General features: G+C 42.2%; 1 protein-coding gene across 1 annotated transcript in view; it reads right to left on the minus strand.

The window, feature by feature from the left end:
• The window catches only part of COL9A2 (collagen type IX alpha 2 chain), a 102,294-nt gene that overhangs the window by 17,535 nt on the left and 72,568 nt on the right, over positions 1-12,191 (minus strand). Inside the window, exons 21-26 of the mRNA XM_077481925.1 lie at positions 8,787-8,840; positions 7,520-7,573; positions 7,260-7,313; positions 3,607-3,678; positions 2,181-2,216; positions 2,047-2,091 (exon numbers count right to left, since the gene is read on the minus strand). Of these exons, the coding sequence (XP_077338051.1) occupies positions 2,047-2,091; positions 2,181-2,216; positions 3,607-3,678; positions 7,260-7,313; positions 7,520-7,573; positions 8,787-8,840 (315 nt within the window). The remainder of the gene's footprint in view (positions 1-2,046; positions 2,092-2,180; positions 2,217-3,606; positions 3,679-7,259; positions 7,314-7,519; positions 7,574-8,786; positions 8,841-12,191) is intronic.

Here is a 12,191-nt window from a genome sequence, read left to right on the forward strand (position 1 = left end):
CTCAAACTGTGATTTTTATTATTAAGCTGCGTTTGCAGCAAATCCAAAAGCCACGGAACGCCATTAAAGTCTATGGGACATGAAAAACATTTTAAAGGCTTATATGCAAGTAATTGCCATAAAAAGTGTATGGGGACCTGGGTCCTGCTCCAGGGAACATGAATTAATGCAAAAAAGTTTTAAAAATGGGAGTTTTTTTCAGGAGCAGTGATTTTAATAATGCTTAAAGTGAAAGTAAACTCCCCTATCGTTTTCAGCCAAGGAAGCTGCCATCTTTGCCTCTGTTTAATCTTCAACTGCTATGGTGCTGCACATGTGATTTGTTATGACACCAGCCATTGGATGGTTTGATAGTTTGGCTGAGAGCACAGCCAATGTGCAGTTAGCATTCCCGGCTTCCTTTTTTTTTACTTTTTAAATCGATGGGTTTACTTCCACACTTCCACTTTAAAGTGAAACAATAACAATGAAATATTGCTTTAAATATCGTGCCTGTGGGTTTCCTTAGTATGTAAAGCGTCATATCTTTCTTGTGTTTAGAACAGTACCACAGCAAAATTACATTTCTAAAGGAAAAAATGTCATTTAAAACTACTTGCGGCTGTAATGTATTGTCGGATCCTGGCAATATAGGTAAAAATCATTGAAAAAAACAGCGTGTGGACCTGGGTCCTGCCCCATGGGACATGTATCACTGCAAAAAAAGATTTAGAAACTGACATTTATTCAGGAGCAGTGATTTTAATAATGCTTAAAGTGAAACAATAAACATGAAATATTCCTTTAAATATCATGCCTGGGAGGTGTCCTTAGTCTGCTTGTAAATTAGCGCACCTTTCTCATGTTTAGCACAGTACCACAGCAAAATTACATTTCTAAAGGAAAAAATATAATTTAAACTGCTTGTGGCTGTAATGTATTGTCGGATCCTGGTGTTCTGCAGAGAAGGGCCCCCCCCCGGCGCATAATGACCCCCCTGTACTGCGCAGGTACAGTACGAACCGCAACGGAGCCGCCGAAAATAGCCGAAGCTGAACACCTGTGAGTCAGCTGTACATGGCGCCCTGAACCATACCAGGCCACATGAGGGTGTTTTGGGGCCAGGGGCCTCATACCCACAACCCTTGCCTGGTGGTTGTGGGGGTCTGCGGGTGGGGGGCTTATCAGAATCTGGAAGCCCCCTTTATCAAGGTGACCCTCAGATCCCAGTAATTTTTAAAACTTTTTTTGCATTGATACATGTCCCATGGGGTAAGACCCAGGTCCTCAAACACCTTTTATGGCAATAACTTGCATATAAGCTTTCAAAATGGGCACTTTTGATTTTTCATGTTCATGTCCCATAGACTTCAATGGTGTTCACACAAATTGTTTGCCTTTTCGCAAGTTTTGGTGTGAACCGAACCGGGGCAGTGTTTGGCCCATTCCTACTAAGGATGAATTGATTCACAGCACCTGCAGTTACAGAGGTCATTAAGGGCTTGTTTGAAATCTCATTTACAGCTTGGTAGGGATATGCAAATACTTGAATATCCATAGCTTGGCCATAGATTCACTTTGAAGTGGAAAACCATACAGCTTTTGTTGGTCACATGTGACAATAATTACTAGAGAAACCATTGTAGTAAAGTGGTCCTAAACCATATATATACACCTTCATTTCCCTTTTGCTGCTTCCTAACTGAAAGTAAAACTAGTCCTGCAGCTACGAGAAACTGCTGAGAAACTATACAGTGTCTTTTCCTCAAACAGTTTCAGCCCTGATTAAAGGAAGCCTCAGCCTTCTGGTACTAAGAAGGCGCTCGAACCTGCTGAAAGATATGTTTTGCAATTGTGCTAGACCCATCCTGGACTAGTAAGGTTTCATGAATAGGTAAATTGCCAGGATTGGAACTATGCACTGACAATGAACAAGAACAAAACTCATTAATGAACATCCCTGAAAATGCCACTGTATATGTGGCACAAAACAGCATGACACCAATACCCCACAAGACAATGACATAAATTCTATAAAGACTATGATGACTGATCAGATCTGCTAACCTTTTCTCCTTTCTCTCCAGCCAAACCTTCAACTCCTGGGTCACCCTGAAAAAGAAACAATGAATTTTCAGCGGGTGTGGTTAGGTAAAGATAAAAACAGAGATAGTGATTTAATAAAGGTATAAACCCCTTACCACATCACCCTTTCCTCCAACCTTTCCTGGGAAACCCTGTTAAGAGAAGATGGAAATATGAGTAAGTCTAGTGTAGGAGACAAAAGCATCCATATAAGATAAAAAGCTTAAATTTCAGCAAATACTATACATTATGAGCTATAGCAACATTCAGCGTGGTTTACATTCACATATCATTTCATTAATGCATTGATTCAGTTTACAGGTGATGACAGAGGCTACAGCAGTGTGCTAGAAGATATAGCCAATGGTCAGATCCAATCAATGTTTTCATTCCTGGTTTCCCTGTAAATTGCGCATAAACTGAAAATGGCAACACCCATGTTACCCATGCCAGGAACTCAGACTAAAGAAGCCATCTTCTGTTCAACCTGCTAAGAAATTTGTGATTGAACAATCTTTTCGGATGCAATGATACTTTCATTCATACCATTATATTTAAGGACACACTTTAGTCTACTGAGAAATAAAAGAATAGTTGTATTGGGGTCCCAGTACTATCATTTGGAAAAGCTGCTAAAAAAAGCAGATACAAAAAGTCTTTTCAGTGTGTTTATACAGCTCCTACTCTCAAAAAAAGTTTCAGTCATATGACTCATTGAAAATAATGCATTACTTATGTAGTTGTTAAGAGAGACGTAGAGTAATTGTGTTCTGTCACTTAGTGCAGAATGATATTAATCTATCCTCTATATTTATGACAAAAACAAAAATATGAAAGAACACCTAAAAAAAAGCTAAAAATTATATTAAAAGCACGTTAAACACTGTAATGATAATTTAAAAGGTATATAAACCTAAGTATTATAAGTATAATAATTTAAAGGGTGTCTAAACCCAAGTACAAAAATAAAATAATAATATTTTGCAGCTTTCCAGTTCTAAGATGTGGTGGCTGCAATGGGTTCCTTTTTTGCAGACCTTTTTTTCCTTTATTTTCACCTAGTGATCCTGCTAATAGTAACATTCTTCCTGTCTCATGGTGATAACACTCACTCATCGTACTTTATTTATAGCAAATATGTGTTGCCACCTTGGGACAGAATTACAGAACACCTTACCCTCTTCTTTTCTGCATAACATAAGAATAAGGTGTTTTGTAGTCCACAGAGGGATCTGGGAATAATGCCAATAAAAGCACAGTACAAGCAAAGAACACAGGAAACGATTAGCTCACAAGATTCGGGCAGGATCAAAAACTATGTTTTCTTACACTGATCCACTAATCCAACAGATTAAAAAAAAAATGAAATAGCTTATTTAACAGACCAAAAGGGAGCATATAAAATAAGTGGTATTATTTTTCATACACTTTAAAATATGTGTTCCCTGAAATACACAATACTTCCCCTTTAAGTAAAATATAGACTACATAAAAATACAATAAAATATGATTCTGAATAATACTAGATTATCAGAACGTTACCTTGTCTCCTTTTATTCCAGGAATACCCTGTGGTCCAGGTATTCCAGGAGGTCCTTGCTCACCCTTTACTCCCTGTATGAAAGAAAAAAGTTTTCATGTGAAATCAAATAAGTTATACTGATTTTAATTATCCTATGAAGCACACTATTTCCAATCCATGTAAGTAGTTTTTATTATGTTATAATAGCTTTAATGTAGTTTGCAGAAAAAAAAGTTACAATCAGCGGATGACATTAAAGTGGTTGTAAACCTTTGGGGTTTTCTTAGTTTTTTTATAAAAAACAAAACAAAACAAAAAAAACATGCCTATACTTACCTGCTCTGGGCAATAGCATTTCACAGAGCAGCCTTCTTCATCAGGGGATAATTGTGTGTGTCTGTATATATAATATGTATCTTTTTTTTTTGTGAATATGTATCTAAGGGTACTAAATATCCCTTACTCATTTACATGGACCAGCTGGATATCTGAAGGCCCCCTTATTATAAAAGGAGCATTGAGATTCTAATAGCCCCCACAAAGACCCCCACATCCACTAGGCCAGGGATGTGGGAAAAAGGTCCATGTCCCCATTAACATGGAAACAACGTTCTAAGGGCATATATTTCAGGATGGGGAGGCACACTTCGCTGCCCCTCCTTTTCTGGCCAACTAAGCTGCATGCTTGAATAAGAGTCAAGAATAGATTTGTAGGAAACCCCAGGCAACCCCCCCAAAATCTATACTAGGCACTGGTATTAGACATTTTGCATGGGGTTCAGCCCTCTTTGCACTCCTCAACAGCACCAGGCATATGTCCTAAAGAAGAAAAAAAAATGACATGAGTCCCCCTTAAAATCCATGCCAAACCCTTATGCCGCATATCAGACTATCCGGCGGACTTAGTCTGGCGGACAAACCGCCGGACTTTCCGAACGAGCTACCTGCCCACACACGGCACTTTTTCGGCAGACTAGGTCCGGCGCATTAAGTCTGCCAGACTATCCGCCGTACTTTTGAAATGAACGGACTCGCCCACACACACGGAGGAAAGTCCGCTCATTTTGAGCGTGGCTCCAGGTAGCCGGAACCAGCGAAGGAGGCGTCGCTGGCCCCGTCATCTGGTATGGACTTAAAGGGGAATCCCCACACCGAAAAAACGGCGTGGGGGTCCCCCCCAGGTCCATATCAGACCCTTATCTGAGCACGCTACCTGGCCGGCCAGGAAAGGGGGTGGGGACGAGCGAGCGCCCCCCCCTTGAGCCGTACCAGGCCGCGTGCCCTCAACATGGGGGTTGCCTTGGGGAAGGGGGGGACCGTGCGCCCCCCCACCCCAAAGCACCTTGTCCCCATGTTGATGAGGACAAGGGCCTCTTCCCCACAACCCTGGTTGTCAGGGTCTGCGGGTGGGGGGCTTATCGGAATCTTTGAGCCCCCTTTAATAAGGGGGCCCCCGGATCCCTGCCCCCCACCCTATGTGAATGAGTATGGGGTACAATGTACCCCTACCCGTTCACCTGTGAAAAAAATGTCCCAGAGGATGCTGGGACTGTGACATCATAATGGGCGGGGACATCATCCGGTGATGTCCTTATATAAGTCGCCGCACGCCGCGTGTTCTGTCATAGTGACCGGAGACAGCGATGAGGCAACATCTCCAGAAGAGAAGAACAGAAGAACAGAAGACGGCGACAGTGGCAGCGGCGACAGAAGATCAGGCCACCGCTTGTAAAAGAGCTAGAAGAAGGCGCGGTGGCCCGGCAAGAAGAACCGAAGAGGGGGACAAGACCCCCGAAGAGGGGGACAAGACCCCCGAAGTCGGAGGAAGAGGGCGGCGGTGGCGAAGAAGAAAGCCGGGCTCCTCCGCTAGTAAAAGAGCTAGCAGAAGATAGCGGAGGAGTCCGGCAAGAAGACCCCCAAAGATGGAAGAAGACCCCCAGAGCTGTGCAATAAACTATTTTAATCCTTGTGTGTTATGTTTTTTTTTAATATTTTTTTCACAGGTGAATGGGTAGGGGTACATTGTACCCCATACTCATTCATATAGGGTGGGGGGCCGGGATCCGGGGGCCCACTTATTAAAGGGGGCTCACGGATTCTGATAAGACCCCGCAGACCCCGACATCCAACGGCCAGGGTTGTCGGGAAGAGGCCCTTGTCCTCATCAACATGGGGACAAGGTGCTTTGGGATGGGGGGGCGCACGGCCCCCCCTTCCCCAAGGCATCCCCCATGTTGAGGGCACGCGGCCTGTTACTGTTCAGGGGGGGGGGGGGCGCTCACTCGTCCCCACCCCCTTTCCTGGCCGGCTGGGTAGCGTGCTCGGATAAGGGTCTGATATGGACCTGGGGGGGGACCCCCACGCCGTTTTTTCAGCGTAGGGATTCCCCTTTAAGTCCATACCAGGTGATGGGGCCAGCGACGCCTCCTTCGCTGGTCCCGGCTACCTGGAGACACGCTCAAAATGAGCGGACTTTTCTCCGGGAGGGAAAAGTCAGTTTATTTCAAAAGTTCCGGTGGACTGGCACACACACACCCGTACTGTCCGCCGAAATGCGAGTCCGGCGGACAGATTGGTGTCCAAAACTCCAATCTTAGTCCGCCGGACTTTTGGTTAAAAAAAGTCCGCCGGAGCGTCAAGTCCGCCGGACTTTTCCACCGGATTGTTTGATCGTGTGTTTGTGGCATTAGACCCCTTTCACACCACACCGCCCATATCGTCGGTGATAAAACGCTGCTATTTTTAGTGGCGTTTTACCGCCGGATTTGCGGTGCATTTCGGTCACTAGTGGTGCGCTTTTACCCCCGCTAGCGGCCGAGAAAGGGTTAAAACCGCCAGCAATACACCGCAATAGCTGCGTTTTGCCAGCGGTAAACACACCGCTCCTTCACCACTCCAAAGAAGCTGCTGGCAGGACTTTTCCCTGATGTCCTGCCAGAGCACCGCTGTAGTGTGAAAGCCCTCGGGGTTTCACACTACAGACAATGGTGCAGCTTTTTTAGGGCAGATTGCAGGCGCTATTTCTAACGCTATAGCGCCTGCAAAATGCCCTGGTGTGAAAGGGGTCTTATCCAAGTATGTTTCCTGGCTGGACTTGGAAAGGGAGGGCCATGAAGCGTTCAGCCCCACTCTCTCCTGGAGCATACCAGGCCACATGGAGAGGGTACCTTGCTAGGGTTTGACCTTGCAAAGTACTTTGCCCCATGTTGCAGATTTGAGACAGGGTTTGGTAAATGTCCAGCAAACTGAAACCAAGCCAGTACACTAATCACTAGTAAAATATCCTGCACAGGTCTTCTAACATCTTATGTTGGTATAAGGCAGTGGTAGAAAACCTGGGGCCCTCCAGGTGTTGTGGAACTACATTTCCCATGAGGCATTGCAAGGCTGGCAATTACAATTACTCCCAGGAGCACGATGGGACTTGTAGTTCTGCAACAGCTGGAGGGCCCCAGATTGCCTACCCCTGGTATAAAGACTGTTTAAAGGCCATGTGCCCTCTAGTGCTATAAACCACAGCAGCATCAATAATCCAATCTGAACGGTACTGTCTGTTAGTAAAATTATTGCTTTTTTTTATAAATAAATACATATATAAGTATTACAGGAAAACTGGATCATCTTTAAATTTTGTAAAGATCTGATAATTTTATGCTGTTCTATTTCTACTTACCGCTTTTCCTTCAACACCACCTGGTCCAACCTGTCCTCTTTCACCACGATCCCCCTATAATAAAAAAAGGCATTACCTTTTGTAACAGTAATTATAGTGAATAATAATTATAGTGAATACTGAAAATTATAAGGTATAAAACTTAGCGTATTAGCTATTTCCATACACTCATAGTAAAATGCTAGGAAGCAATCAACATGCAAATTCTTGACTTTAATTTTTAGGAATGTTATACAGAGTCAAATATTAAACATACTTACTTTTATACCTACGATACCCCTGGGGCCAACTTCTCCTGGTGGACCCCTTTCTCCCTGAAAGACAACAATATTACTTACTAGAAGAGAAAAATACCATATGAAAGCAGCATTGGGACATGCTTGTATGTTTTACATTCTCCCTTTCTAGAAATGATATTTGTTGTAGAACTAATGCAGATAATGGAATACATATAATTCTGAATTCTGTAGACAATCAAATCCAATAAAAGCAGTGAGTATAGTCACGTTCCTTTTTTTTTCTTTTCTATTAATCATTGAAGTGTTTTTCTTAGTGAGTAGCACACAGTGTGATTCACTTTTCAAGCACAAAGTACGTTCTGCTTTTATAGAAAATAATTGTATGCACTCGTATGTATTATTATAGTCTCATCTCAACAATCAGTGGAAATAAAGCAACTAAGGTCACCTAAGTTCAGAATTATCTTACTAAGTATAACAATACAAAAGTTACTTAAAGAGGAACTGCAGTCTGCTCACATAATTTGTAATAAAAACTTCTTTGCCATTCTGAAGCTTCCCTCCAACCACTTTGCATATTATTTTATATATACTGTGATTCTGTACTTGCCAAATATGCTGCAGAAATCTCCCTCCACTGAGTCTGGCTGCAACCATTTTAATTGTGGGCAGCTGAAGCTGCTGCCTGTTCACTTCCTGGATTTACACAGACACACTTCCCGATCTGCAGCTCTCATTGGCCCTCTTATGACTCTTTGCAAATTCTCACAAGAGTGAGACAGAGAACTGTGATGTCATAAGCTTAGGCTTTTTAACAGTCAAGAAACAGGAAGTGGGCCGTATAAGGGATTTACTGGCAGAAAAAAAAATGTTTTACTAAACAAAGTTAAAACAACAAGGGCAGAAGATTTAATAGATGGAAAGGTGAAAAAAATACTTAAGTTCTGCTTTAAAAAGCAATTCCATCTTCAACTTTAATAGGCTGAATACCCTGCTAGGCTAGCTTCTCATATCACTTAGTGTTGCTAAAGATGAGATTTTCTCATGTTAGTTTGTGTATTTACTCCCTCTCACAAGCCCATAATGAATTTGTCATTGAAGATGGATTCCCAACAATTGTATTTTATGTTATGAAGAATCCACTGAAGGAGCAAGATACAAATTTCTCGCTCTGTAAAGGTAACATGTCATGTTTCAAACATGAAATGTCGATTTTGGATGTGAATGGCCTTTAAGCTGTACTGGTGTAAAAATATTTAAAAAAATTAATTTTTTGTGAAACACTTACCTGTTTTCCTGGAGCTCCAGAGAACCCTGGCTCTCCACGTGAACCTGGTTCACCCTAAAAGAAGATGATTGGATAATTATTAAAATGTTGATGGTTCATATATGCAAGTATGTTATTTCTAACCCGTGTTTTAAATATGTGTCTAAAGGCCTTCATTTTCTGTGCTGCAGTGTATGTGGGTACTATACATGCATAGATATGAATGAGCCCATAGAGTTTCTCCTGTGCAGTGTATGGATGTGAACCAGCTACTGTACCTAGGAAAGAGTGAAATTGCTTCTTGAATCGCATTTACATGCAGGAAAATTCTTGACCTTCATTGCGGGAATACATCAAGTATAAACTGCCTACTCAGTTTGACAAACAGTCACAGTTCTAAGATTAAAGTGATGAACTCTAAGCCCTTGTACACACGGTTGGACATTCTGACAACCAAATCCGTTGGATTTTGTCCGACAGATTTTGTCCGAAACTGTTGCATACACACGGTTGGGCAAAGTTGTCGGAAAATCCGATTGTACATAACGTGATGACGTTATTTCATTAGGACGGGACTACGTTCAGGCTAGTAGCCAATAGCTTTGGTCTAGGAATTTGATCTGAGCATGCATGGCACTTTGTCCGTCGAGGTAGGCTACACATGATCGAAGTATGTCCGATCGGAGCATTTTGTCGGAAAAATTTTACCGGCAAGTTGGAAAAGTTGGTCCGTCGGATATTCCGACGGAAACAGTCCGGTGGAGACCACACACAGTCGGAATATCCGACAAAACGGTCCGATAGGACACATTCTGTCGGAATCTCTGACCGTGTGTACAAGGGCTTACATATAACCACTGAAGTGACTAGCCTACTGTCCTAGCTGTACCTGTTTATCTGCAGCCCTCTATTTTCTACAGTCTTTCAAAGTACAGAATTTAGACAGCATTCTTTAACTCAAGAAGGCAGGGGGTGATAATCTGATGTCACACACTGCACAGCAAAGAGCACAAAGCTAAGTGTAATATGAGACCAGAGTGGACATAAAAGACACACCCCTACAGTCTTGTAGCGAAACATGCAGAGCTAAGGCTTTGGACCTCAGACCTGCTGTGTGCTGGATAGGGGTGGAGCCATCTCTTGGGATTCCCTAGATCAGGGGTGTCCAAACTTTTGGCCTTACTGGGCCACATTGGAAGAAGAGGAATTGTCATGGGCAAATCTGGCAGATCACAAGTTAAGGATGAATGATATAGACAATGTACCTATCTGAGTACTAAAACTTTTTTGTAATATTTTTTAATATAAGAGTAAAAGAGGGAAAAATAAAATTAGTGGGATATTTGACGCTGACTTTGATAAACTAACGCATCAATTTCTGGTTCGATGGAAGTAGTAGCAATTGTCAATTAATTCTAAAGGTGTTCATCAGAAATTTAGGTTCTAATTTTGCCCTTTGTGTGCTTCATCCTTGAAAATAGTTGTTCACAAATATAGGTGCTGCTGAAAACTGATGACATAAATAACAAAAAAAAGTTTCAAAACGCTCAACAAGCAAAATCACATTAATTTCAATGGCACCTGTTCACATATGAGCGTTATGTCACTTGAAGCAAAACACCTGAAGCTCAAAAAAGCACATGAGCTTCTTTTTTGGCAGATTACAAGCATTTTTTGTTCCATAGACTTCACTAGAAATGCCTGACTTGAGCAGAAAAATGCTCGTGAAATGCTTGAAAAAATGCTCAAATAGCATCCCTCCACCCCTAATTTTCTCTCCCTCTCCTCCCCTTAGTGCTTAAATTGGCTAAACAAAAACGCTTGAAGCTATGAAAATGCTTGTAATATACTTCATTAACGCATTGAAAAAGCTTGTACAAAATCTGCAAAAAAGCTTAAAAAACTCCCCAAAAAAAAAGGCCTGAAAATGATACTCTCAGATGTGAATGCAGTCTAAAAGTCCAGTAAAGAGACACTGGGGGTTATTTACAAAAGGCAAATCCGCTTTGCACTGCAAGTGCAAACTACAAGTGCAAAATGCACTTGAAATTGCACTGAAAGTGCACTTGGAAATGCAGTTGCTGTAAATCTGAAAGGTAGATCTGAAATGAGGGGAAGCTCTGCTGATTTTATTATCCAATCATGTGCAAGCTAAAATGCTGTTTTTTTTATTTTCCTTGCCTGTGCCCCTCGGATCTACAGTGACCAAGTGCCCTTTTAGTGCAATTTCAAGTGCACTTTGCACTTGTAGTTTGCACTTGTAGTGCAAAGTGAATTTGCCTTTTGTAAATAACAACCAATGTCAATGTTTTTTTTTCGGTCACATGTGTTCATTAAGTGTAAATGCATTTTTACAAAAAAATCCCTGCAGAAATGAACATTTTTAAGTAAGTTCACGATTTTGTGTTGACATGCATTTATAGCCATCTTGGGGCGCATGCGACCTTTGAGCCTTAGGTTGAACACCTCTTGCCTAGATAGACTGTAAGAAGTGACTCACACATAAAGCAGAGGAAGGAAAGTAGACACTCTTATGCTTTCTTTACTTACTCAGGTGTTACCAGGATGTCAGAAAAGGTGATTCTGGGACCCTGACATGGGGGGGGGGGTGACTCTAGGGACCCTGATGTTAGTAGGGCGACTCTATGGATCTTGATACAAGGCAGGTGGTTTTAGGGACCCTAATGTAAGGCGGATAACTCTGGGGACCCTGTATAAGGGGGGCTTTAGGGAACCTGGGTACACTTGTGAGACAGTAAGGAGTATTTTGTGAGTACAAGGACTGTGGTATATGTGTGCAAACTATACAGTGACTAGTCACAGATTCTGTGTAATCATTTCCCTTTAAGCTCCTTCCACTGGAAAATCTGTCCTTTGTGTCACTTACTACTAACCCGAACTCTGCAGAAAAAAGGAAACAAGCCAAGCAGATTTGTAAAGGGGCTTCAATATGGAACTCTAGAGAATCTCTAGAGTTCCATATTGAAGCCCGTTTTGCTAACCTGCTTGGCTTGTTTTCTTTTTTCTGCATACTCTGTTTGGCTTTGGGAACCCAATCTATTATCTAGTTAAGTCGACAATATGCATATTATCCAAATGTTATCCAAATATTATCCAAATGTTCAGGGTTGTTCTTTTTCCTATTTTATGTTTTATTTTTGAATGACCCAAAACTCTGCCTCATCTACTACTGGCCTTTGAACTCTATGTCACTTATTACTGATCTCTGTTCTCCGCCCTGATGACCCCATACACTGCCCTATAAACTGCTAACCTCCTCATCCTCTGCCCTAATGACCACCTGTACACTGCCCTGCTGATGATATCCCATCCTCTGCTCCCCCCCCCCTATTTTTCACTACAACCCCACATTAGACGAGCCATCTGCAGCTCCTCTCTCCCCTCACTTTACGGTCTCACAGGCTT

This window comes from Lithobates pipiens, unplaced genomic scaffold (genome assembly GCF_037356315.1).
Source record: "Lithobates pipiens isolate NorthernLeopardFrog02 unplaced genomic scaffold, aLitPip1_a1.2 Scaffold_16, whole genome shotgun sequence".
NCBI lineage: Eukaryota > Metazoa > Chordata > Amphibia > Anura > Ranidae > Lithobates > Lithobates pipiens.